Here is a 26,361-nt window from a genome sequence, read left to right on the forward strand (position 1 = left end):
GGAGCTTATTGCCTACACGTGTATTATGCTTCTTATCGAATCTATTTTATGGAGCGTGAATGGAAACAAACCAGCAGAGCAGGAAAAGCAAATAATTTCCAAAACAAATTAGGAGGCTCCAGAAAACCAAACTTCCAGATCTGTCCAGTCACAAACGTTGTGCATTAAAAACGTGGTACTGGCGACAGGGGCATGAGCGCAATCTTTATACAGTGATGGTAAGGCCCCATTCACATCGTGTTTATGCTATCCACCGAGCGTATACTTTTTTTTAAAATAAAAATGTGGACAATTGAAAATGTGTACAAACTTATACCATTTTCTGTTTACGTCTGTTTTTTATAGCGTGTACGTTTGGTGTATACTCATACGTTGGTATAGGTTTCTATCAGTTTTTTTACCTTAAAAAAAAAAAAAAAAAAAAAAAAAAAAAATCGGTATACTTTTTTTTTTAAAGTGAACACTGATAGAAAAAAAAACAAAAACGGATAGATTTACTATATGCAAACGGATACAAACATATAGATTTACGTTTGCATACGTCGTCCATTGAGATCAAAGCTAAAAAACATTACGTGGCGTATAAGTTTTTGAAGTACAGAATAGTGTAGCAGACTACGCTTTTCAGTACTTTAAAAACAAACAGTATCCCAATGTAAACAATGACAAACAGACCAAAACGAACGCTATTTTGGTCTACATTTAACCCATTATATTCTATGAATACGCTGAGCTATACGTTTCAACACTTTTTTAGTGTTTAAAAACGAATGCGCTCGGCGGATAGCACAAACGCGATGTGAATGGGGCCTTAGTGAGCAATAACCACTACCTTTGCATCACTGCGTTTGTGGAGCTTTAAAATGGTTATAAGCTATGAAAATGCAGAGAGTAAATTAGAAGAGTAATGAAGCCATTACCAAAAATATGTCCTGAGGTGATGAGAGATAGAAATGTGTTTGGAGCTGTAAACGGTAGTGGACCCCAGTCCCATACTCAGGTTTTAGTTATACTGAAAGATCTAAGCCCGATGTCCTGTATGAATTTTAATTTTAGGTGAATGAACGTCAGGATTTATTTTCTGGGCTAACTGCTAATAAGTGCAGTCCGAAGGGTGAAATTTCGGTTACCGCGGCTCGTATAATAGCACCCCAAGAGATACTAGGAATGCATCTGTGCTACTAAACAGATTAATGCTTTAACTTTCCTCAAACCAACACTGAATATGCAGAGGGGCTCTATTGACTATCAATGACAACTTTCCTTGCATTGGAAGGGGCATAAACCAACTATTGAACCAGCACAAAGTTAATAGTGTAAAGAATATAAAAAATAAAAAAAAATCATGTGGACAATACACAACCTTGTATTGTAAAAAGCCACTTTCGCAGACCTATTTTAGTCTATGGGGCCGTGCAGACTGTCCGTGAGTTTCACACAGCGGGTGTCTGCTGCGTAAAACTCACAACATGTCCTATATTTCTGCATTTCTCGCACATCCCGAACCCATTGAAGTCAATGGGTGCGTGAAAATCTCGCGAAAGAGCAGTAAAAACCATGAATGAAAACAGAAAAGCACCACATGCTTTTCTGTTTACAGAGTGCCATAATGATGGCAGCTGCGCGAAACTCACGCAGCCGCGCATCATATGGTGATGACAAACAGAGCTGTTAAGTGCCTTTTGCGCGTGCAAAACGCTGGGTTTTTTGCACACGCAAAACGCACACGCTCGTGTAAATCCGGCCTAAGTCTGTGCTATGCGCGTGTTTTTCACGCGCATCGCACGGACCTATGTTAGTCAATGGGGCCGTTCAGACTGTCCGTGATATTCACGCAGCGTATGTCCGCTGCGTAAAACTCACGACATGTCCTATATATTTGCCCGTTTTTCGTGCATCACGCACCCATTGAAGTCAATAGGTGTGTGAAAACCGCGCACGGCACACGGACGTACTTCCGTGTGATGCGCGCTACAGTAGTCAAAACTATGGATGAAAACAGAAAAGTACCACGTGCTTTTCGGTTTACAAACATAAAAACAGAGTGTCATAATGATGGCGGCTGCGTGAAAATCACGCAGCCACGCATCATATGCTGCTGACACATGGAGCTTTTATGGACCTTTTGCGGGCACAAAACGCCGCGTTTTTTGCACGTGCAAAACGCACCCGCCTCGTGAATCCGGCCTAAGTGAAAGAAAGCCATCTTTAGTTTACTTTTTCCAGCGTACACATCATAAATGATGCAAAAAAATTTTTGGTGAAGGTTATTACGGCCGCGCCAATACCCAATATGTGTATATTTTATGTATTGAGACTTATTTTAATGTTTATTGTAAAAAAGGTGAATGTGTATTTTTTAAAATTTAATATTACTTTATGTATTTACTTTATTTTTAAACTTTAATGTACTGCCATATATCTATATGCTGATAGTAATGTACTGGTATATATCTATATGCCAGTACATTAGCCTGTGTACTAAGTATGCCCCAACAGGAAATATGGTAAGACAGCCTGCGGTCCTTCAATGGACCATAGGCTGTCTGCCCATATATGGTATGTCCCTCAGTCGCGTCACAGGGATTCCTGTGATGCGATCCAAGGGGCATCACCCCTTCTCACTTCCTCTTGAATGCTGCAGTCAGCTTTGAGCATTCAGGGGAATAACGGACGAGATGAGGTTTCTCTGATCTCCGCCGTTATAGTGGGGCTGCGGCTCTGTAATACAGCCATTGCCCCGCTCCTGACAGTATGTGCGCGCGCGGTCAGCATGAGGAGATGCAGCCGGCGCTGCACTAATAAGCGGCGGTTCAGGCACTGAAGACAGAACATGGGGGAGTTTTGCAGTGCGCCCGCCATGTTCTGTCTTCAGTGTGCCGCTTATTAGTGCAGCGCTAGCCGCATCACATCATCCCGACAGCGTGCACTTGTCAGGACTAAGGAGCGGGGCAATGGTTGTATCACACAGCTCCAGCCCCGCTCGTACATTCATGTGTTACAATGCTAAGCTGTGCGGCCGCAAAGCTAAGTATCGAAATACATGAAATAACGGTATCGAACCATTTGGGGATGCACAGCATCGAAGTTTCAATGCATCGTGCATCCCTACTACATGCACCGTTTTACAGATCCATACCACACTGTAATATGGCAGTGTGCATAAGCCCTTAATTGGTGCCACTCCAGCTGCTGCAAAACTACAACTTCCAGTATGCTGGGAGTTGTAGTTTAACAAGAGCTGAAAAGTCACATCTTGGAGACCACTGGTTAAAACCTTACTTGAGAACAAAGGATCCACAAATGGTAGGTAAATTTTTTTTTACTGATCTTAGAGTCAGTTCACACAGTTTCTTGGCGATTTTGATGCGGAAACCGCATCTGAATCAGCGCCAAAAAAACTATTTCAATGGGAGGCGGTTTCTCAAGTGGCTTTTGGCAGCTCGCGGGGGAAAAAAAAGCGACATGTCCTTTCTTGCCGCAGCATCCCCCTCTGACGTGCCATTGAAGTCAATGGGAGACATAAAAAACCTGTGGCGTTCTGTTCTAAACATTTTTTTGCAGTGTTTTTTTGCCCACAGTCCTTGCATTAGCTTTAATGGCCAGGAACGAAAAACGCCACATTCCTGAAGGAATTCTGAGACAGATTTTTTTCTGCCTGCAAAAAAACCGCATGAACAGGGCCTTAGACTTCATTTACACCATGCTTAGAATGAACAGTTGAGGAATAGATCATTCCAAGATGTAATAGAAATGCTTTACAATTAAATACAAGTGACATTCTGTGTGCAGTTTGTCAGAAGAAATGTTAGACAAGAAACACAACATATGATCATACCTCCCAACCGTCCCGGATTCAGCGGTGCAGTCCGGGATTCCAGGCGGCCGGTAGTATGTTCCGGTGACAACTGTATCTGCATCCTCAGGACGCAGATACAGTTGAATCCAATGCTGAAGAAAGGAACCGTCAGCTCCCTGCTTCAGCACTCACGGTCTACTAGTAAAGGACTCATAGTAGTGCTGTGCCCGTGTATTCCGCTCCAGGAGCCCCTGACGTCACCATCCATATATGGAATGGACACTCTGACCGAGGATTCTGCTCCTAGAGGGGGTCCCTGAGGTCACGGTCTATATATATGGACAGTGATGTCAGGAGTTGCTCCTGGAGCGGTACACCCGGCCACAGCGTGGCCGATGCTCTGGCTGGGAATTCCACTCATAGAGCGAGCCCCAATGGCGCTATCTAAAGGGGGATGGTGGTGCTATCTTCAAGGGGGTGTGGCACTATTTACATAGGAACACTATGGTGCCATCTACATGGGCACTGTGTGGCAATATCTACATAGGCACAGTGGCACTATGTGGGGACTGCCACTAGGGACAGCTAAGGGGGCATTATACGGTGTGGAAGGGGGTATTATAGTGTGTGGGAGGCAGCTAAAGTGGCATGATACGGTGTGGGCTGAATCGGGTGTGAATGGGGGGTGATTGGGCAGGGTTAGAGGCGTAGCTTAAAAGGAAAATAATTTGCTACGCATCGGTTGTCCCTCTTTGCGATACTTGAAAGTTGGGAGGTATGATATGATGGTAACACTTCACAGGAAAAAGCCATGTACTTACTCTCCTATTTTCTGAAGCTCTCCACCTCTTCCACTGTACAGAGTTAGACATCCTTTCCACATTGATGCATACCTTAAAGACAAATGTAAAACATCTATAAGTTCAAGCACAAGCAGAGTTATCAAAACCTGAACAAAAGAATATATGAAAATGCTTTTTTGAAATACCGAAAACGGTATTGGACCCGGTTTCTCATAAAGCTTTCTGCCTTGGGGCCTGTTCACATCACCGTTCATTTCCATTCCGGGGTTCCGTCGGAGGGTTCCGTCGGGTGAACCCCGCAACGGAAAGTGAAACTGACAGCACAGCTTCCATTTCAAGCGGGGTTCACCCGACGGAACCCCGGAACGGAAATGAACGGTGATGTGAACAGGCTCTTAGGCCATTTTCACTTAGCAGTATTTTGGTCAGTATTTGGAAGCCAAAATCAGGAGTGGGTCCAAAACACAGAAGAGGTACAAATCTTTCCATTATACTTTCTGTTTATGCTCCACTTTTGGTTTGGAATACAAATACTGATGTAAAACGACAGAACACTGCCGTGTGAAATTGGCCTCTCTCAGCATCAAATACCGTTTCTCCCGGAAAGGCGTTGTAAAACAAGGGGTGCAGATCTGATAAAACAGCATTGTTCAGTGTTTTGGGGTTTTAACCCCTTAATGACCGCCGATACGTCTTTTTACGGCGGTCATTAGTGGGCTTTATTCTAGAGCGCCGCCAAACTACGTCGCTGCTGTAGAATAAAGTAAACAGAGCAGGGAGCCGTGAAATCTCCCTGCTCTCAGCTGCCAGAAGCAGCTGAGGGCTGGGGGCGTCCCTGCTCTGCCGGGTGAGATCGATATTAGTATCGATCTCACCTGTTTAACCCTTCAGATGCGGTGCACAATAGCGAGCACCGCATCTGAATGGTTTTGGAGAGAGGGAGGGAGCTCCCTCTCATCTCACTGACACCCGGCGATAAAATCGCCGAGTGTCTGTGTCTTCTATGGCAGCCGGGGGTCTAATAAAGACCCCCAGGTCTGCCTGCAGCGAATGCCTGCTAGATCATGCCGCAGGCATGACCTAGCAGATGCCTGTCCGCCTTGGAACTACTGTCCCGTACTGTAATCATGTTTTCAGTACGGGACAGTTGTCCTGCAGCGAGGCAGGGACTCCTAGCGTCGTACATAAGTATGATGCTAGGAGCCCGGCTCCCTGCACTCTGTTCGCTCCGGTACTTGCGGCCGAAATACGTCCGTCAATTACGGACGTAATGACCTCGTGTGAACATACCCTTACTGAGATGTCGCCAAAAGGGAAGTATGGAGCGACCTCACAGGCCGAGCTCGCTCCATACTCAGCGGGTGGCGGCTGTGTTATACAGCCGTCACCTCACTCCAGCGGGCGGAATCAAAGATCAAGTATTAGGATATAAAAACGTCTGAAAATATGGAGCAGTTTGCAAGGGAAAACAGCTCCTGGTTTTCAGCAACTTGCGTTTTTAGCGGCCGTTTTTGGAGCGGTTTTTCTATTGAGTAAATGAAAAACAGCTCCAAAAACGGCTCAAGAAGTGACATGCACATATTTTTACGCAGCCGTTTTTAAAAACGGGCGCGTAAAATACGCTCTGTGGGAACGGAATGTCGTTTTTCCCATTGAAATCAATGGGCAGATGTTTGTAGGTGTTCAGCCCCCGCATTTTTAGCCGTTTTTCGGGGAGTTTAGGGACCAAAAACGGCTGAAAATAGATCGTGTGAACATACCCAAGTTCAAAAAAACCCTCTTTTGCCATTTTTTCCCTAAATCAATGTTAAAAAAAAGTTAACATAACTGATATCGCCGCGTCCATAAAAGTCCGAACTATCACAGTAAAATGTGATCAAAAAGTCGCAACTACTCCAAAATGGTTTCGGTGAAAACTACAGCTCACTCCACAAAAATTAAGCCCTCACATCGCTAATTGCCGGATTAAAACATTTATTTTTTTTTAGCAAATTGTTTTTTTTTTCTAAAAGTGGTGAAAAATAAAACAAAACATAAGTTTGGTATCGCCATAATCGTATCAACCTGTAGAATAAGGTCCACATAGTTTTTAACGCCTGATAGACGCCATAAAAACAAACTCCCCGTCCCCCGAAAATGGCGTAAACCACTGTTTTTCCCAATTTTACCCCACAAATAAAAAAAATTTAAAAATCAGCTACCCGGTACATTATGCAGTACAATAAATGGTGCCATGAAAAACTGCAACTTGTTCCACAAAAAACAAGCCCTCCTACGGCTATGTCGACGAAAAAAGAAAGAATTTGGCATTTGAAAGGCGGGGAAAAAAAAAACTAAAATGAAAAAACTCTAATTGGCCGTGTCTCCAAAGGGAATTCATTGAATTTAGGTGTTTCATTCAGTCACATTGCCACAGGTGTATAAAATCCAGCACGTAGCCATGCAGTCTGCCTTTAAAAAACAGAAGTGGAAAAAATGGGTCGTGTTAGGGACTATTCACACATTGTGGTTCAGGTGCGGTTAGAACTGCATTGAAAAACACATCTGAAAACTGCATGCATTTTTACAGCATTTTGGTGCATTTTATTAATGCGGCTGCGTTTATTTTTTTATCGCAAATGTATCGAAAAACACACCAAATCACGGTAAAAACGCACACAGCTTAGAATTGCATTGAAAAAACGCAATTGAAACCGCACCGGAAAAAACGCAGCAGAATACAGTCGCAGCAAAGTGGGTGAGATTTAACAAATCTCATCCACACTCTGCGTAAATATTCCGAGCTGAAATTGACCTGCGGTGCGTATTTTTTGGACTGTAGAACGTCAATTCCTGCTGCGGAAAGTGGACAGAATTGCTGCGTTTTTCAGGAGACTTCACCATCTCCTAGCATTATGAAAAACGCAGCAAAGTATGCACCATTATTTGCAGTTGAAAAAACGCAGGAAAAAGGTGCGTTTTTGCCACAACAGAAAGTATATAAGGGAATGTTCACACAGCCCATTTTCGGACCGTAAACGCCCGAAAAATCGGAAGCAGAACCACTCCAAACATCTGCCCATTGATTTCAATGGGAAAAACGGCGTTCTGTTCCGACGGGCCGTTTTTTTCAAAACGGCCGCGTAAAAAAGCGTCCGCCAAAAAGAAGTGCAGGGAAGTTTTTGGAACCGTTTTTCATTGACTATGGAAAATAGCTCCAGAAAAGTTGATAATCCGCTCTTGATATCAGCCTCGTATTTTTCTGCCTCAAACATATGCTGTGTGAACATACCCTTGGAGATGCAGGACCCGCAGTGATCACTCAGTTTCTATCCAAGGCCTTATTAACACGAGCATGTCCAATTGGTGTACGAAAAACGGACCGTTATTCATGTACATGAATGTCCATGTTATTTTAGACATATTTCTCCTCTGCAAGCACTTCCTGATGTCGTCCATGTGCGGTCTGGTTTTTTTCATACAGCCATAGACTTCAATGGGCAAGTCTGGTCTGCAAAACTGGACCAGAATAGGGCATGCTGTGAATTTCTCACAACAGACACACATTGTTGAGAGAAAAATAAAACTTAATCTCGTTTTAAATGACAGTTTACAGCGTAACCTCGCGAGATTATGTTTGCCTTGCTGTAATCTCACAGAAAAGATTCAGAAGTGTCAGGATTCTGAATAAACATCACGTCCAGGCTGGATGGTCAGGTGTATTCATTATCAGGACACTGTAGTAATGTTAGTGTTTGTGTATTTGTGGCTGCACATAACGATATAGCTATATCGCTAGTGCAGTGTAAATGAATGGAGAGAAGTGCATGACGCTGATTGGTTACTGATTGGTCAGCGTCCTACACTCCTCTGTACAACGCCCACTTGGTCTAAAGTGAAAACACGCCCACTTGGGCATTAAGAAACTAATTAGCATAAAGCTAAAAATCACTCATAAAGTGGTGAAAATAGATCGTTTTTCTAAATAAAAAGCACTGCTGTCACCTACATTACAGCGCCCATCTTCTTATATAGGAGCTAGGGCACTTATAATGTGGTGACAGAGTCTCTTTAACTTGTATGGGATGGCGTGCTGTCCGATGTGACAACAGAGAGCACACCAACTAGGAATACATTAGTGTGAATAAGGCCGAAGGTTATACTCACGTAGCGGTTAAAAACCGCATCAAAGATCAATCCGAAAAAAACATGCGTTTTTTACCCTGATTTGATGCGGTTGTAGTAAAAAGCACGTGTGCATATAGCATAAAGAGAGGTTCTCTTCATGAAAGAGAAAACATGCATTAGTCACTAATGGGGTATTCACACAGATTGGTCATATAGTGGTTTTTGCACAGTACGCTATAATTGTATCCTTTTACGAATAAATATTCTGTATCTGATAGCAGAATTTATTTATTTTGAAAGGTAAGTGAAGTCTTTAGATGGGTCCAAACATATGCCCATTGAGTTGGATCAGTCTGCCATTTATTTAAAAAAATGGAATACTTCCAAATCTAAGTTCAGATTCGCTGCTGAAAAATTTCCGCAGAAAATTCACAGCACATCAAGCAGATTTTGGTGTGGATTTCCCAGTGGAAAACAGCCAAGTGTCTAAGAAAACAAAAACACTATACTCACCTCCACTGGTGCTCCTGTAGCAACCTTTCCCTGGTCCCCTGCCAGTCTCTGTACACCCAGTCTCCAGCGATGGGAGTCGTCACATGTGAACGCTGCAGTGCATACATCTTGACATATCATCGCTGGAGGCTGGGTTTAGAGACTGGTGGGGGACCAGGAAAAAGTTGCAATGGGAGCACCAGGGGAGGCGAGTATAGTGTTTTTATATTTTAAACTTCTCTGGACTCGCAGATACTACTGCAGGTTCTGCCAGTATTCCACAGCAAAATTGCCAACAATGGGATTTGCGAGCAAATTTGAACTCAATAGGGAAAATCTGCAACAAAACTGAATTTTTTGTAGCAGAAATTGACATGCTACGGATTTAAAAATCCACACGTCAGGTCAGTTTCTACGCAAAAAAAATTCTGCAGCATGTGGATGCGATTTGTTGAAATCTCATACACTCTGCTGCTACTGCATTTCGCTACGGATTTTCCATCCGCAAATCCACTGTGGACGTAAGCAAATGCATACTTTTTTTTTAAGCTCTAAAAAAAAAGCAAAGAAGCCTAATCCACATGAAAACCTGTCAAACAGATTACATACAGAGGTATACTGTGCAGTATATGGCAACAGAGCCTAACATGGTTGTTAACGTGAAGCCAAAAAAGTGTTTAGTCAATAAGGTTTCGTTCACATCTGCGCTAGGGTCCCGTTCCGACGGAGATTTCCGTCGGAACGGGACCCTGACTGACACGCTATCCATTCCATCAAAACGACAGAAACCTTGCACAACTGAGACAAACGGATTCTATTTGCACTTTAAAAATGTACATGCAGTTATGACAGTCTTTGGTGCAAACAATACAGTCTTCTATTTATATTCACATTGTCTTACAGTTCAGCTTTAAACAATAAGCCATTCTTTTACACAGACAGTGTGCTTAGCTTGCACTGTTGAACATGTACGAACTCATGCCAGGCTGCCATAATAGGGAAGCCAGCTAGAATATACGTGACCGTTTGCTTATGTAAACACTACAGGAAGTCATTAGGCTTTCTCTGATCCTATTTAGATACACCAAATAACTGCAGCTAAATCATTTTCCGTGTAGAGTGTAATAAAATGCAATATGCTACTCTTACTACCTACATAAAACTGTATTACCAGTAATGGCAGAATTATTTGTTTTTTTAGGACAGCGAGTGCCAAGATCAATGCAAAAATCAGATTACCATAGTTAAAGAGACTCTGTCACCACATTATAAGTGCCCTGTCTCTTACATAAGGAGATGGGCGCTGTAATGTAGGTGACAGTGAAGCTTTTTATTTAATAAAACTATCTATTTTCACCACTTTATTAGTGATTTTACATTTATGCTAATGAGTTGCTTAATGCCCAAGTGGGCGTACTTTTACTTTAGACCAAGTGGGCTTTGTACAGGGGAGTGTATGACGCTGACCAATCAGCGTCTTGCACTCCTCTCCATTCATTTACTCAGCGCATAGGGATCCTGCCAGATCCTTATGTGCTGTCCTATACTTACACATTAACAATCCTGAAGTGTTTAGACAGTGAATATCCAAAGCAGAAAATTACCACAGCACTGGACCACAAGTGGGTGCACGCCTCAATAGGACCGGATCCGCGGTTCCCGATATCATATAGACAAAATAGACGAGGAGACAGCACTTCCAACATATGTCAGCTTTTTAATCACCCGTGCGACGTTTCAGTCCAGGACTGAAACGTCGCACAGGTGATTAAAAAGCTGACATATGTTGGAAGTGCTGTCTCCTCGTCTATTTTGTCTAGACAGTGAATAGACATTCCACGGGATGTCTATATTCACAATCCCTGCACTTCGTTACGGTTTCTGTGGTAGTTACAGCAGAGGAAGCGTGATCTCGCGAGATTACGCAGTAAATGACAGGTTACAGCGAGATTACGCTTCCTCTGCTGCAACTACCACAGACAGAGTAACGAAGTGCAGAGAAGTCAAGTAGACTTCATCGACAATACCTGAACGTTGTAGCCACTGGATGATTAAACAAATCCCAGCAGTCAGTTCTTCTCATTCTAAGCTGCCCATAGATATTAAGAGGGGTATTCCCATCTCCCCATTTACCTCCACTGCCGCTACATTCCACTTCCTGGTTCGCTCCTCTATTTAATGAGCGGGACCTATCCTTTACATGGACAGGTCAGGTCAGTGGCGATGTGATGATGTAATCACTACATTGTTTCTGACACGCAGGATGGAGCAGTTATTGATCACATCGAAGTTCACGTGTCAGACACAAAAGGACCCACTGACACCGAACCGGCCAGTGCTGCTGACCTGACGGATACAGGTTTCAGCGCTAGATACAGCTGATCTGTATCCAGGATACAAAGCAGCTGTATCTGAAAAAGTCAAAATAATTTTGAATAAAAACTAAATTAGAAAGCTGCACCGAGCACACACATATATATATATATATATATATATAATGTTTTTAAAGGTTTACATAGCCTTTAGGGGTTAAAGAATATGTAAACCTTTCAAAAACATTTTCCCTCCGCAGCCATTTTTGGGATTTTCACTTTTGTTTTTTACTCCCCACCTTCCAAAAGCCATAACTCTTATTTTTCCAACAATATTGCTGTATGAGGGCTTGTTTTTTGCGGGACGAGTTGTAGATTTTCACAGCACCATTTTTTGTACCGTATAATGTAGTGGGAAACGAGAAAAAAATATATATATATATGTGGGGTGGTATAGAAAAAAAAAAAACAGCGATTCCTCAACCTTTTGGGTGGTTTTGTTTTTACGGCGTTCACCGTGCGGGTTAATACGATTACAGCGATACCAAATTTATATAGTTTTCTTTGTTTTACTAGGAAAAACCGTATTGTTAAAAATAAAATTTGAGTTTTGTCGCCACATTTTGAGAGCCATAAAGTTTTTATTTTTCTGTCGATTTAGCCGTGTGATGGCTTACTTTTTGCAGGGTGAGCTGCAGTTTATATTGAGACTTTTTGATCACTTTTTATTTCATTTTTTGTGAGAGAAGAAGGGACCAAAAAAACCAGCAATTCTGATATTTTAAATTTTTTAGGGTGTTCACCGTGCGAATCCTGACACTTCTGAATCTTTTCTGTGAGATTTCCAGCAAGGGAAACGAAATCTCGTTTACCTCGTAATCTCGCGAGATTACGCATGGCTTGCTGGAATCTCACAGAAAAGATTCAGAAGTGTCAGGATTCTGAATATACATGACGTCCAGGTTGGAGGTCATGTGTATTCATTATCAGGACACTTGTGTATGTGGCTGCACATCGTTCTAGTAAGAACACTATGTGCTGTGTAAATGAATGGAGAGGAGTGCATGATGCTGATTGGTCACTCATTCGTCAGCATCATACACTCCTATTCACAACGCCCAGTTAGTAAAACAAGTAAACACGCCCAGTTAAAAACACAATACACGCCCAGTTGGACATACGAAAAAAAAAACACGCCCAGTTGTCCATTTGAAAGCTCATTTATATATATATATATATAAATAAAATAGCTCATAACTTGGCCAAAAATGAACGTTTTAAAAAAAACAAAAAACGTTACTGTTCTCTACATTGCAGCGCCGATCACATGCAATAGGAGATAGGGATTTGAGAATCTGGTGACAGAGCCTCTTTAATAATGATATATTGTAATAGATCAGACTTTTACGGACGTGTCGATACCAGTTATGTTAGCTTTTTATTTTTTTTACATTGTGCTTGAGGGAAAATAGGAAAAGGGGGGTTTTTTGAGCTCTTAATTGTAATTTTTTCATTTGTTAAACCTTTATTTTACAGTTTTTTACTTGTGCCCCGTGAGCCCACTCCATATTCCCCCACCCGGCGTGCGCCGTATATATACGGCAGATATCAGGAAGGGGTTAATAAAACATGGCGAGAAATCCCAATATTGCCCCCTCAATAAGGCCCCACGCACACGACCATATTTTTTTATCCATTCGTAAACACGGTCTGTAAATACGGATCCGTAGTCATTTAGTCATCCTTAACCCCTTCAGGACTGAGCCTGTTTTGGCCTTCAGGACGAAGCCGATTTTTAAAATCTGACATGTGTCACTTTATGTGGTAATAACTCCGGAATGCTTTTACCTATCCAAGCGATTCTGAGATTGTTTTCTCGTGACACATTGGACTTTATGTTACTGGCAAAATTTACCCGATAGATTCAGTATTTAATTGTGAAAAACACCAAAATTTAGCGAAAAATTGCAAAAATTAGCATTTTTCTAAATTTAAATGTATCTGCTTGTAAAACCGATAGTAATACCACACAAAATAGTTACTAGTTACCATCCCCCACATGTCTACTTTAGTTTGGCATCGTTTTTTGAAAATTATTTTATTTTTCTAGGACGTTACAAGGCTTAGAACTTTAGCAGCGATTTCTCACATTTTCAAGAAAATTTCAAAAGGCGATTTTTACAAGGACAAGTTCAGTTCTGAAGTGGCTTTGAGAGTCTTATATATTAGAAAGTCCCCATAAATCACCCCATTTTGAAAACTGCACCCCTCAAAGTATTCAAAACAGCATTCAGAAAGTGTATTAACCCTTTAGGCGTTTCACAGGAATTAAAGCAAAGTAGAGGTGAAAGTTACAAATTTCATTTTTTTTTATACAAAATTCATTTGTAATAAAAAAAATTCTATACCACAGAAGGTTTTTCCCAAAAAATGTAACTTATTATTTATTGCCCAGATTCTGCAGTTTTTAGAAATACCCCACATGTGGCCCTAGTTCGGTCATGGACTGAAACACAGGCCTCAGAAGCAAAGGAGCACCTAGTGGATTTTGGGGCCTTTTTTTTTTAGCATATATTTTAGGTACCATGTCAGGTTTGAAGAGGTCTTGTGGGGCCAAAACAATAAAGACCCCCAAAAGTGACCTCATTTTGGAAACTACACCCCTCAGGGAATTTATCTAGGGGTATAGTTAGCATTTTGAACCCACAGTTTTTTTGCTAAATTTATTTGAATTAGTTTGTGAAGATGAAAATCTACTTTTTTCTGAAAAAACGTAGAAATTTTTAATTTTTTCAAGGTATAAAAGAGAAAAAACACCCCAACATATGTAAAGCAATTTCTCCTGATTATAGCAATACCACATATGTGGTAATAAACTGCTGTTTGGACCCACAGCAGGACTCAGAAGGAAAGGAGCACCATTTGGATTTTGAAATTCTGATTTTGCTGGAATGGTTTTCAGTGCCGTGTCACGTTTGAAATGCACTGGAGGGAACAAAATAGTGGAAACCGCCGGAAAGTGACCCCATTTTGGAAACTACACCCCTCAAGGAATTTTTCTAGGGGTAAAGTTAGCATTTTGACCCCACGGTTGTTTTGCTGAATTCATTGGAATTATTCTGTAAAGGTAAAAATCGACTTTTTTTCTGAAAAAAGGTAGCCATTTTTAATTTTTACAAGGAATAAAGGAGAAAAAGCACCCCAACATTTGTAAAACAATTTCTCCCGATTACGGAAATATGCCATATGTAGTAATAAACTGCTGTTTGGACCCACAGCAAGGCTTAGAAGGGAAGGAGCGCTATTTGGCTTTTGGAGCTCAAATTTAGCTGAAATGGTTTTTGGGTGCCATGTCGCATTTGCAAAGCCCCTGAGAGGCCAAAACAGGGGAAACCCCGCAAAAGTGGAAATTACACCACTTAAAGAATCTATCTAGGGATATAGTGGGCATTTAGACCCCACAAGTCTTTTGCAGGATTTATTAGAATTAGGCCGTGAAAATGAATATCGACATTTCTTCCACTAAAATGTTGCATTTTTTTCAATTTCACAAAGGATAAAGGGGGTAAAAGCTGCCCAACATTTGTAAAGCAATTTCTCCCGAGTACAGCAATACCCCACGTGTGGTCATAAATGGTTTTTCATTAGAAAGTAATTAACCCTTTCTGGAGTGATCCATTTTTTTCTTTTCCTTCTTAGTTTTTTCCTCCCCGCGTTCCAAGAGCCACAACTTTTTTATTTTTCAGTCAATAGAGCGGTATGAGGGCTTATTTATTGAGGGACGAGCGGTCGTTTTTATTGGTGCAACTTTTTGGTACATACAACTTTTTGAGCACTTTTTATTACATTTTTAGGTAGAGCCAAGGTGACCAAAAAAACAGCGATTTTGCCGTTCTAAATTCTTTATTTTTTACGTGAGACGCTCCATACATCACCCCCCACACTACGACATGCTATGTCATGGTGTGCGAAGGGGTTAATGCGCAGCGCATGGTGCGGAGTGAAAATTACAATTTTCCACTCATATGCCATTTTAGTGCACTATATGTTATGCCCAGTTTGTGCCACTGAAGACAAATAACTCAAAATAATAACCGGGTTCTCCCGGGTATGGCGATGCCATATCTGTGGACGTAAATTGGTGTTTAGGCACGCTGCAGGGCTCAGAAGGGAGGGACGCCATTTGGCTTTTGGGGCACAGAGTTTGCTTGGTAGTTGTTCTGTTTGGGGTTTTACTGGTGTTTCAGTTTATAATGTGGGGGCATATGTAAGCTGTGCGGGGTACATCAGGGTATAATAATGCAGTAAATAAATAATAATCCGCAGATATGTGGCCGGTGTCGCACTTATAAATGGTGCCCGATCTTATCCGCTTTTGGAACACTCTGCACATTTTGCATCGCCATATTCTGAGAGCCAGAACGGTTTTATTTTTTCTCCACCGGAGCCGTGTGAGGGTTTATTCTTTGCGGGACAATCTGTAGGTTTTCATTGGTACCATTTTGGGGTACCAGAAATTTTTTTTATCACGTTTTATTCCATTTTTTGGCAAGCAAGGTGACCAAAAACCATCAATTCTGACAATGTTTTTTATTTGTTTTTTTTATGGCCTTCACCCTGGGCTATAAATGACCATTTTACTTTATTCTGCGGGTCGATTACGGCGATACCATATGTATATAATTTTTTTATGTTTTGCAGCGTTTGTGCAATAAAATCACTTATTTATAAAATAAATTATTTTTTGTGTCACCATATTCTTAGAGCCGTAACGTTTTTATTTTTCAGTCAAAAAAGCGGTGTAAGGGCTTGTTTTTTGCGGGACGGGATGTAGTTTGTATTGGTACCATTTTGGCGTACATGCGACTTTTTGATCACTTTTTATTGTATATTTTGGGAGGGTTGGTAACCAAAAAAATTGTGATTCGGGCACTGTTTTTCGTTTATTTTTTTCGCGGTGTTCACCGTGCGGGAAAAATAATATTACAGTTTTATAGTTGGGGTCGTTACGAACGCGGCGATACCAAATATGTGTACTTTTAACGTGTTAATTTTTTTCCTATAATAAAAGTCTTATTATAGGAAAAAAAGCATTCTTTGTTTATGTCACTTATAACTTTGATTTTTACACTTTTTCAAAACATTTTTATTATCTTTTTTTTAACTTTTGTTACTTGTCCCACTAGGGGACACTTAGACTTGCAGCTCTGATCGCTGCTGGAACACATTACACTACACACGTAGTGTAATGTGTTCTAACTGTCATTGTGACGTAACTGTCACACTGACAGGAAGCAGAGGAGGAACGGCCAGAGGCTGATCCTCCGAGGCTTCCGTACATGGCAACCCGGAGGTCATTGTCTGGCCTCTGGTTGCCATGATAAGGATCGCCAGCCCCCGCAAATACATGTGGGGGGCTGCCGATCCGCTGTAAACCTCTTCGATGTGGTGATCGCAATCGACCACCGCATCGAAGGGGTTAATTGCCGATTTCAGCGGCGACAGGCCGCTGATCGGCAACGGGGAGAGCAGGGCTGACACCCTGCACAGTTAGCCGCCGCTGCGGTGTAGCGCCGCGCGGCGGTTAACTTTTAAAGCGCGGACGTAACTGTACGCCCAGGTGCGCGAAGTTACTGCTTATCTGGACGTACAGTTACGCCAAGGTGCGGGAAGGGGTTAAACCATTCGTGTATACGGAACGTTGTCTGTAAATACGGTCCATATTGCATCTTATTTACGGATCAACAAAAAAAAAAAAAAACACGGAGGGATCTTTGCTAATCTCCAGGACGGCTACGGATGCGCATCCGTAGCCGTCCGTAATTATGGAAGCGCCCATAGACTTTTATGGGGAGTCCGTGCCGTAATTAAAGGCAAAAATAGGACATGTTCCCTCATTTCTACGGCACGGACACCCATCCGTAAAAATACAAAATGGTGTCCGTAGCCCATAGAAATGAATGGGTCCGTAATAACGGATGAAAAATACAGTCGTGTGCATGGGACTTAGTCACCACTAAAGTAAAAAAAAACAGATACTTATCAGGAACTTCATGTTTAACGCTGTGTCCCGACACCATCTCTCAGTCACTGGCAGTCAAGGCTCTAAGGAACGGTGACATGTAATAACACAAGCCTTTCAGCCATTGTATGCGACAACACTGGATCGTCACCATTTCTGGCATAGTTCTCCCAGGGCAACAACTTCTGTTACCAAGATAAAGCCTAAAGGGAACTAAACTGGTCAGCAGCTTTGACAACCCTAAACCGCTATATAGGGCACAGAGACATTTCAGGACGTACCCATGTATAGCAGCAGTAATAAAGCAAACCTTAGAAAAATAAGTTTTAACAACTCCTGCGCCGTATGCACATTAGGGCTTGTTCACATCAGCATTGTCTTTCTGTTGAGGGGTTCAATCTGAGCTTTCCGTCGGGGGAACCCATCAACAGAAAGACAAATGGGAACTATAGGTTCCATTTGCATCACCATTGATCTCAATGGTGATGGATACTTTGCTAATGGTTTCCGTTTGTGACCGTTGTGAAAGGGTTCCGTTTTTTGGACGGAAGCAACAGCACTTTTGATGGAAGCTATAGATTCCGTCGAAAAAGCGGAACTCTTTCACAACGGTCACAAACAGAAACCATTAGCAAAGTACCCGTCACCATTGAGATCAATGGTGATGCAAACAGAAGCTATGGCTTCCATTTGCCTTGAGGGGTTCCCCCGACGGAAGGCTCCGACGGTACCCCTTAACGGAAAGACAACGCTGATGTGAACAGGCCATGTCCGCTTTCTTCAGCACACTATTGCCGTGCGATCTCAGGGGCAGCCCCTCCCATCTAGACTTGATTGACATCCCTCAGCAGGGAGAGGTGGACGGACACAGGAGGCATCAGATGTCAATCCAGTGTAGATGGGAGGAGCTGCCCCCGAAATCGCAGGACAACTGCCTGAAGAAAGCAGGCACTTCAAGAGCAATGTGCGTACGGAACAGGGATTATTCAACCTTCTTTTTTTAAGATATGCTTTGTTTTTACTGCTGCTTTTCTGAAATGTCTCTCTTGCCCCTATATAGTAGTTATGAGTCATACAACTGATGAAAGGTTCCCTTTAAACATATTTGGCCAATACTTATGCATATTTACAATGGGAACCCCCCAGTTTATGCCGGAGTTTCCCTTTTGCATCTACACCAAAGAGAGGAAGGTAGAAAATGAGGCAGTACGACCAATTTAGTGAAAAATAGCGATCCTGTTTATTCCACACGCAATGTTTCAGCTCCATATGAGCCTCTCGAGCATGCTCAGTATGAAGCTCTCGAGCATGCTCAGTATGAAGCTCTCGAGCATGCTCAGTATGAAGCTCTAAAGCATGCTCAAGAAAGACTCATACGGAACTGAAACGTTGCGTGTGGAATAAGCAGGATCGCTATTTTTCACTAAATTGGTCGTACTGCCTCATTTTCTACCTTCCTCTATATTGAAGGGTCATTGGACTGTGACCCCAGAGGCGTGCACCCATCTAACCTACCTGTCCGATGCTGCTGTTTTACTTTCTGTACACCAAAGAGATATGTGCAGCACTGAGGATCTGATCACAGCTTTGACTTAGTTACCCAGGAAGGTGCCTCCGCCAGCAGCCTTCCACCTCCCAATCATTATCACATACCCTCTTGTTAAGCGAATTATGTCTCCTGGCTGAATAAGGCTTCCAATTTCATCCCACACTGAGACTGTGATGCTGCCCGTTTTATCTGCCACTTTGCAGGACCTCACTTCATGACCATCTTTAGTTTTTGTAACTCTGCCTGTATGAAAAATTCAAATGGAAAACAAAACTGGAATTTAGTCATGAAAGAATACATCTCAGATCACCCAGATGTGCCCTTATCATCTACAGCAGCAAGTGATGCCAAGTCCAGCTGTGCCCACGTGTCTGCCAAGCACTTGCTGCATTTCTTGTCACCTAGAGCCCATACTTGAAGGGCACACACTTACCTATCTCCAGGACAATAAAGACGACATTTAAATTTTTCTGCCCGGTCTTAATGTCTTTAATGGACACGTAGGAGTCGTTTAGCACGTTCATTGTGATTTATGAGCAGCACAAAGCATTACTTATTAAAGTGGCGTCTCTACGAATACTGATCAGACTGAGAAATGCACTTTATGTAATGTGGAGTTGTTAAACTCTTGAAGGCAGTCAGGGGGGCTGATTTTCTGCCAGAAAAGGGACAAAATCAAAAGTCAAGACACAAATGCCTCCAGAATTTAGGTCAAGACTATTCCGATGAGCACAAAGCTGCCCCTAGTGGCCAGGCTACGCCAATGCCCGTCAAATCAGTAAGGTTTCTCTATGAGAGCGACAAAATTGGTATGTGTCTGACGTTACCACAAACCAACTAATGCCATAAATTTGCCCTTTCAATGATTTGTGCCCTCTAAACCTGTTCTACAGCTAAAACAACCTCACACGCCGACACCTCTCTCCGCTCCACACAACCGTCTGCAAGCATGTGCGGCGTGACCTCTTTATTTATATGTGGATTGTACCATTGCAACACTTGCGAGGGGAAAATGATGTGTGATAAAATAGAATTTTCTCCGTGTTTCTAAGACATTTTAGAAGTCTTATCCTCCATTCCTAAGTATTATTTCGTTTACCACAACTTACACCACCGTAGCTTTATGACAGTATACAGTATTTTTACAAACATAATGTTAGGCGCGTCGAAAGCATGAATGGAACTGTCCCCAGTATCTGCCTGTTCTTTTCTAACGAGTGTACAGAAATCCTTGAGTCTGATTGGTTAGCTGGCGGTAAAGAGGCGTGGTGAACGGTCTTTTGTCCAGTGTCTCCTGAGTCAGTAGTTTTGGGTGAGGGTGTGTGAGCGGTCGTGTGGCGTGGAGATCTTCCTTTTTGTTATACAATTTATTCACTGAAATTTATGGTGCTGTTAGGTGTCGGTGAGCGGTGTTTTGAGCCGATAACAGCAACATAATTCGTAAAAAGAAGCCATTATTTTTTTTTTATTTATTGGACGGTTTCATTATAACTCCAGCAATCGTACAGCTGTGTTCACACTGAGTTTTTGTGTTTTTTTGTTTTGTTTTTCAGGGGGATTGTTTCTCAATGGGGGTTGATGAACCAAAACAAAAAAAGTCTATTCAAAATAGAATAAACAGCCTATGGCTATGTTCACACGGGGTCTTTTGCCGAGTTTTTTGACGCGGAAACCGCGTCGCAAAACTCGGCAGAAACGGCCCGAGAACGCCTCCCATTGATTTCAATGGGAGGCGTCGGCGTCTTTTTCCCGCGAGCAGTAAAACTGCCTCGCGGGAAAAAGAAGCGACATGCCCTATCTTCGGGCGCTTCCGCGTCCGACCTCCCATTGACTTCAATGGGAGGCAGGAGAAAGCGTGTTTTATGCCCGCGGCGCTCAATGGCCGCGGGCGAAAAACGGCGCGATAATTGCTATTCACACGGAGTATTTTGGGGGAGGAATATCTGCCTCAAAATTCCGTTTGGAGCTTTGAGGCAGATATTCCTCCCCCAAAATACTCCGTGTGAACATAGCCTAATGGAAGAACTCAACATGTGTCAATAAAGAAAATTTATAAATGCGTATTTATAATGTTACATCTGTATTTATAATGTTACATCCATATGAAAACGACTGAAAAACTGGAAGCAGAAAGCCTCCAAATATCTGCCCATTGACTTCAATGGGAAAAACAGCATTTAGTTTTGACGGGGCGTTTTTTTAACGCAGCCGTTTGAAATAACGGCTCGTAAAAAAACGCCCCATAAAAAAAGAAGTGCATGTCACTTCTTCAGCCGTTTTTGGAGCCGTTTTTCATTGTCTCAATAGAAAAGCAGCTCCAAAAACGCACGTAAAAAATGCATCAAAGAACACTTGATGCTTTAAAAACGGCTGAAAATAGGGCTGTTTTCCCTTGAAAACAGCTCCGTATTTTACAGCCATTTTTAGTTTGCCGTGTAAACATACCCTTACTGATTGTGAGAATGGGAATCGAAGAACCCCCTGTTCCTCCTCACAGCTCGACCGCAGTAAGGAGGACATTGAATTAAGCATCTGTCGAGCATTTGCGCTTCCTCTCCGTTCAAAGTCTATGGGAATGATGGAAACAGCCGAGTGCAGCACTCGGCTGTTTCTGTCATTCCCATAGACATTGAATGGAGTGTGATGCTCGCCCGATGCTTCATTTAATTAAGCTCCTCACTGCAGGGTGTGCAGTGAGAAGAATCTAGGGGTTCGGAACCCCGTTCAGTGACCCCCAGCGACCAGAAAATTATCACCGATCCTATAGATAAGTGCTAATTTTTCGATCTGGAAATACCCCTTTAAATGTGAAATATTAGTATGTGTATGTTACATATTTCTAATATGTAATACACGTGTAATAATATGATACACTCAGGGCTATGTTTACAGCTCACGCTGCCCTAGGCACTAAGCCTGAATATGCCCCATTAAAGGCCTATTGACTTTAGCGAATTATCATCATGATTCGCCAGTTTCTGATCAATTATCATGATATTTGTGTTACAGTGACTAGATACACCACAATATAATGACTGAATAATATCACCAAACAGTGACTGACTGAATAATACCACCATACAGTAACTGAATAATACCACCATACGGTGACTGAATAATATAACCATACTGTGACTAGATAACACCACAATATAATGACTGAATAATATCACCATACACTGACTGAATAATACCACCATACCGTGACTGAATAACACCACCATACAGTGACTGAATAATACCACCGTTCTGTGACTGAATAATACCACCATACAGTGACTGAATAATACCACCATACAGTGACTGAATAATACCATGATATCGTGACTGAATAATACCACCGTTCCGTGACTGAATAATACCACCGTTCCGTGACTGAATAATACCACCATACAGTGACTGAATAATACCACCATACAGTGACTGAATAACACCTCCATACAGTGACTGAATAATACCACCATATCTTGACTGAATAATACCACCATTCCGTGACTGAATAATACCACAATACAGTGACTGAATAATACCACCATACAGTGACTGAATAGTACCACCGTACAGTGACTAAATAATACCACCATACAGTGACTGAATAATATCACCATACAGTGACTAAATAATAACACCATACAGTGACTGAATAATACCACCATACAGTGACTGACTAATACCTCCATACACTGACTGAATAATACCACCATACACTGACTGAATAATATCACCATACCGTGACTGAATAATATTACCATACAGCGACATAATAATATCTCCATACACTCACAGAATAATACCACCATACCGTGACTGAATAATATCACCATACCATGACTGAATAAAATCACTATACAGTGACTGAATAATACCACCATACAGTGACTGAATAATACCACAGTGCAGTGACTAAATAATACCACCATACAGTCACTAAATAAAATCACCATACAGTGACTAAATAATAACACCATACAGTGACTGAATAATACCACCATACGCTGACTGAATAATACCACCATACAGTGACTGACTAATACCTCCATACACTGACTGAATAATACCACCATACAGTGACTGAATAATATCACCATACAGTGACTGAATAATACCACCATACAGTGACTGAATAATATCACCATACCGTGACTGAATAATATTACCATACAGCGACTGAATAATATCTCCATACACTCACAGAATAATATCACCATACCGTGACTGAATAATATCACCATACCGTGACTGAATAATATCACCATACAGTGACTGAATAATACCACCGTACAGTGACTAAATAATACCACAATACAGTGACTGAATAATATCACCATACAGTGACTAAATAATAACACCATACAGTGACTGAATAATACCACCATACAGTGACTGAATAATATCACCATACAGTGACTAAATAATAACACCATACAGTGACTGAATAATACCACCATACAGTGACTAAATAATAACACCATACAGTGACTGAATAATACCACCATACAGTGACTGAATAATACCACCGTACAGTGACTAAATAATACCACAATACAGTGACTGAATAATATCACCATACAGTGACTAAATAATAACACCATACAGTGACTGAATAATACCACCATACAGTGACTGAATAATACCACCATACACTGACTGAATAATACCACCATACAGTGACTGACTAATACCTCCATACACTGACTGAATAATACCACCATACCGTGACTGAATAATATCACCTTACCGTGACTGAATAATATCACCATAAAGTGACTGAATAATACCACCATACACTAACTGAATAATATCACCATACAGTGACTGAATAATACCTGCATACACTGACTGAATAATATCACCATACCAGAACTGAATAATATCACCATACAGTAACTGAATAATACCACAATACAGTGACTGAATAATATCACCATACAGTGACTAAATAATAACACCATACAGTGACTGAATAATACCACCATACAGTGACTGAATAATACCACCATAGAGTGACTAAATAATAACACCATACAGTGACTGAATAATACCACCATACAGTGACTGACTAATACCTCCATACACTGACTGAATAATACCACCATACACTGACTGAATAATATCACCATACCGTGACTGAATAATATTACCATACAGCGACATAATAATATCTCCATACACTCACAGAATAATACCACCATACCGTGACTGAATAATATCACCATACCATGACTGAATAAAATCACTATACAGTGACTGAATAATACCACCATACAGTGACTGAATAATACCACAGTGCAGTGACTAAATAATACCACCATACAGTCACTAAATAAAATCACCATACAGTGACTAAATAATAACACCATACAGTGACTGAATAATACCACCATACGCTGACTGAATAATATCACCATACAGTGACTGACTAATACCTCCATACACTGACTGAATAATACCACCATACAGTGACTGAATAATATCACCATACAGTGACTGAATAATATCACCATACCGTGACTGAATAATATTACCATACAGCGACTGAATAATATCTCCATACACTCACAGAATAATATCACCATACCGTGACTGAATAATATCACCATACCGTGACTGAATAATATCACCATACAGTGACTGAATAATACCACCGTACAGTGACTAAATAATACCACAATACAGTGACTGAATAATATCACCATACAGTGACTAAATAATAACACCATACAGTGACTGAATAATACCACCATACAGTGACTGAATAATACCACCATACAGTGACTAAATAATAACACCATACAGTGACTGAATAATACCACCATACAGTGACTGAATAATACCACCGTACAGTGACTAAATAATACCACAATACAGTGACTGAATAATATCACCATACAGTGACTAAATAATAACACCATACAGTGACTGAATAATACCACCATACAGTGACTGAATAATACCACCATACACTGACTGAATAATACCACCATACAGTGACTGACTAATACCTCCATACACTGACTGAATAATACCACCATACCGTGACTGAATAATATCACCTTACCGTGACTGAATAATATCACCATAAAGTGACTGAATAATACCACCATACACTAACTGAATAATATCACCATACAGTGACTGAATAATACCTGCATACACTGACTGAATAATATCACCATACCAGAACTGAATAATATCACCATACAGTAACTGAATAATACCACAATACAGTGACTGAATAATATCACCATACAGTGACTAAATAATAACACCATACAGTGACTGAATAATACCACCATACAGTGACTGAATAATACCACCATACAGTGACTAAATAATAACACCATACAGTGACTGAATAATACCACCATACAGTGACTGAATAATACCACCGTACAGTGACTAAATAATACCACAATACAGTGACTGAATAATATCACCATACAGTGACTAAATAATAACACCATACAGTGACTGAATAATACCACCATACAGTGACTGAATAATACCACCATACAGTGACTGACTAATACCTCCATACACTGACTGAATAATACCACCATACCGTGACTGAATAATATCACCTTACCGTGACTGAATAATATCACCATAAAGTGACTGAATAATATCACCATACACTAACTGAATAATATCACCATACAGTCACTGAATAATACCTGCATACACTGACTGAATAATATCACCATACCAGAACTGAATAATATCACCATACAGTAACTGAATAATACCACCATACTGTGGCTGAATAATATCACCATGCAGTAACTGAATAATACCACCATACAGTGACTGAATAATACCACCATACCGTGGCTAAATAATATCACCATACCGTGGCTGAATAATATCACCATACCGTGACTGAATAATATCACCATACACTGACTGAATAATACCACCATACCATGGCTGAATAATATCACTATACGGTGGCTGAATAATATCACCATACCGTGACTGAATAATATCACCATACACTGACTGAATAATACCACCATACCATAGCTGAATAATACCACCATACCGTGGCTGAATAATATCACCATACAGTGACTGAATAATATCACCATACCTGACTGAATAATACCACCATAACATGGCTGAATAATATCACCATACACTGACTGAATAATATCACCATTCCGTAACTGAATAATACCACCATACAGTGATTGAATAATATCACCATACACTGACTGAATAATACCACCATACACTGACTGAATACTACCACAATATACTCACAATAATATCACCAT

General features: G+C 41.2%; 1 protein-coding gene across 2 annotated transcripts in view; it reads right to left on the bottom strand.

The window, feature by feature from the left end:
• NABP1 (nucleic acid binding protein 1) overlaps positions 1-20,017 on the bottom strand; it is a 39,791-nt gene extending 19,774 nt beyond the window's left edge. For both annotated transcript variants that reach the window (XM_075831280.1, XM_075831279.1), the window contains exons 1-3: positions 19,518-20,017; positions 19,189-19,327; positions 4,621-4,692 (exon numbers count right to left, since the gene is read on the bottom strand). In XM_075831280.1, the coding sequence (XP_075687395.1) occupies positions 4,621-4,692; positions 19,189-19,327; positions 19,518-19,608 (302 nt within the window). In that variant the 5' untranslated portion in view covers positions 19,609-20,017. The remainder of the gene's footprint in view (positions 1-4,620; positions 4,693-19,188; positions 19,328-19,517) is intronic.
• Between the last annotated feature and the right edge of the window lie 6,344 nt (positions 20,018-26,361).

Source organism: Rhinoderma darwinii, chromosome 6, assembly GCF_050947455.1.
Source record: "Rhinoderma darwinii isolate aRhiDar2 chromosome 6, aRhiDar2.hap1, whole genome shotgun sequence".
NCBI classification, from domain to species: Eukaryota; Metazoa; Chordata; class Amphibia; order Anura; family Rhinodermatidae; genus Rhinoderma; species Rhinoderma darwinii.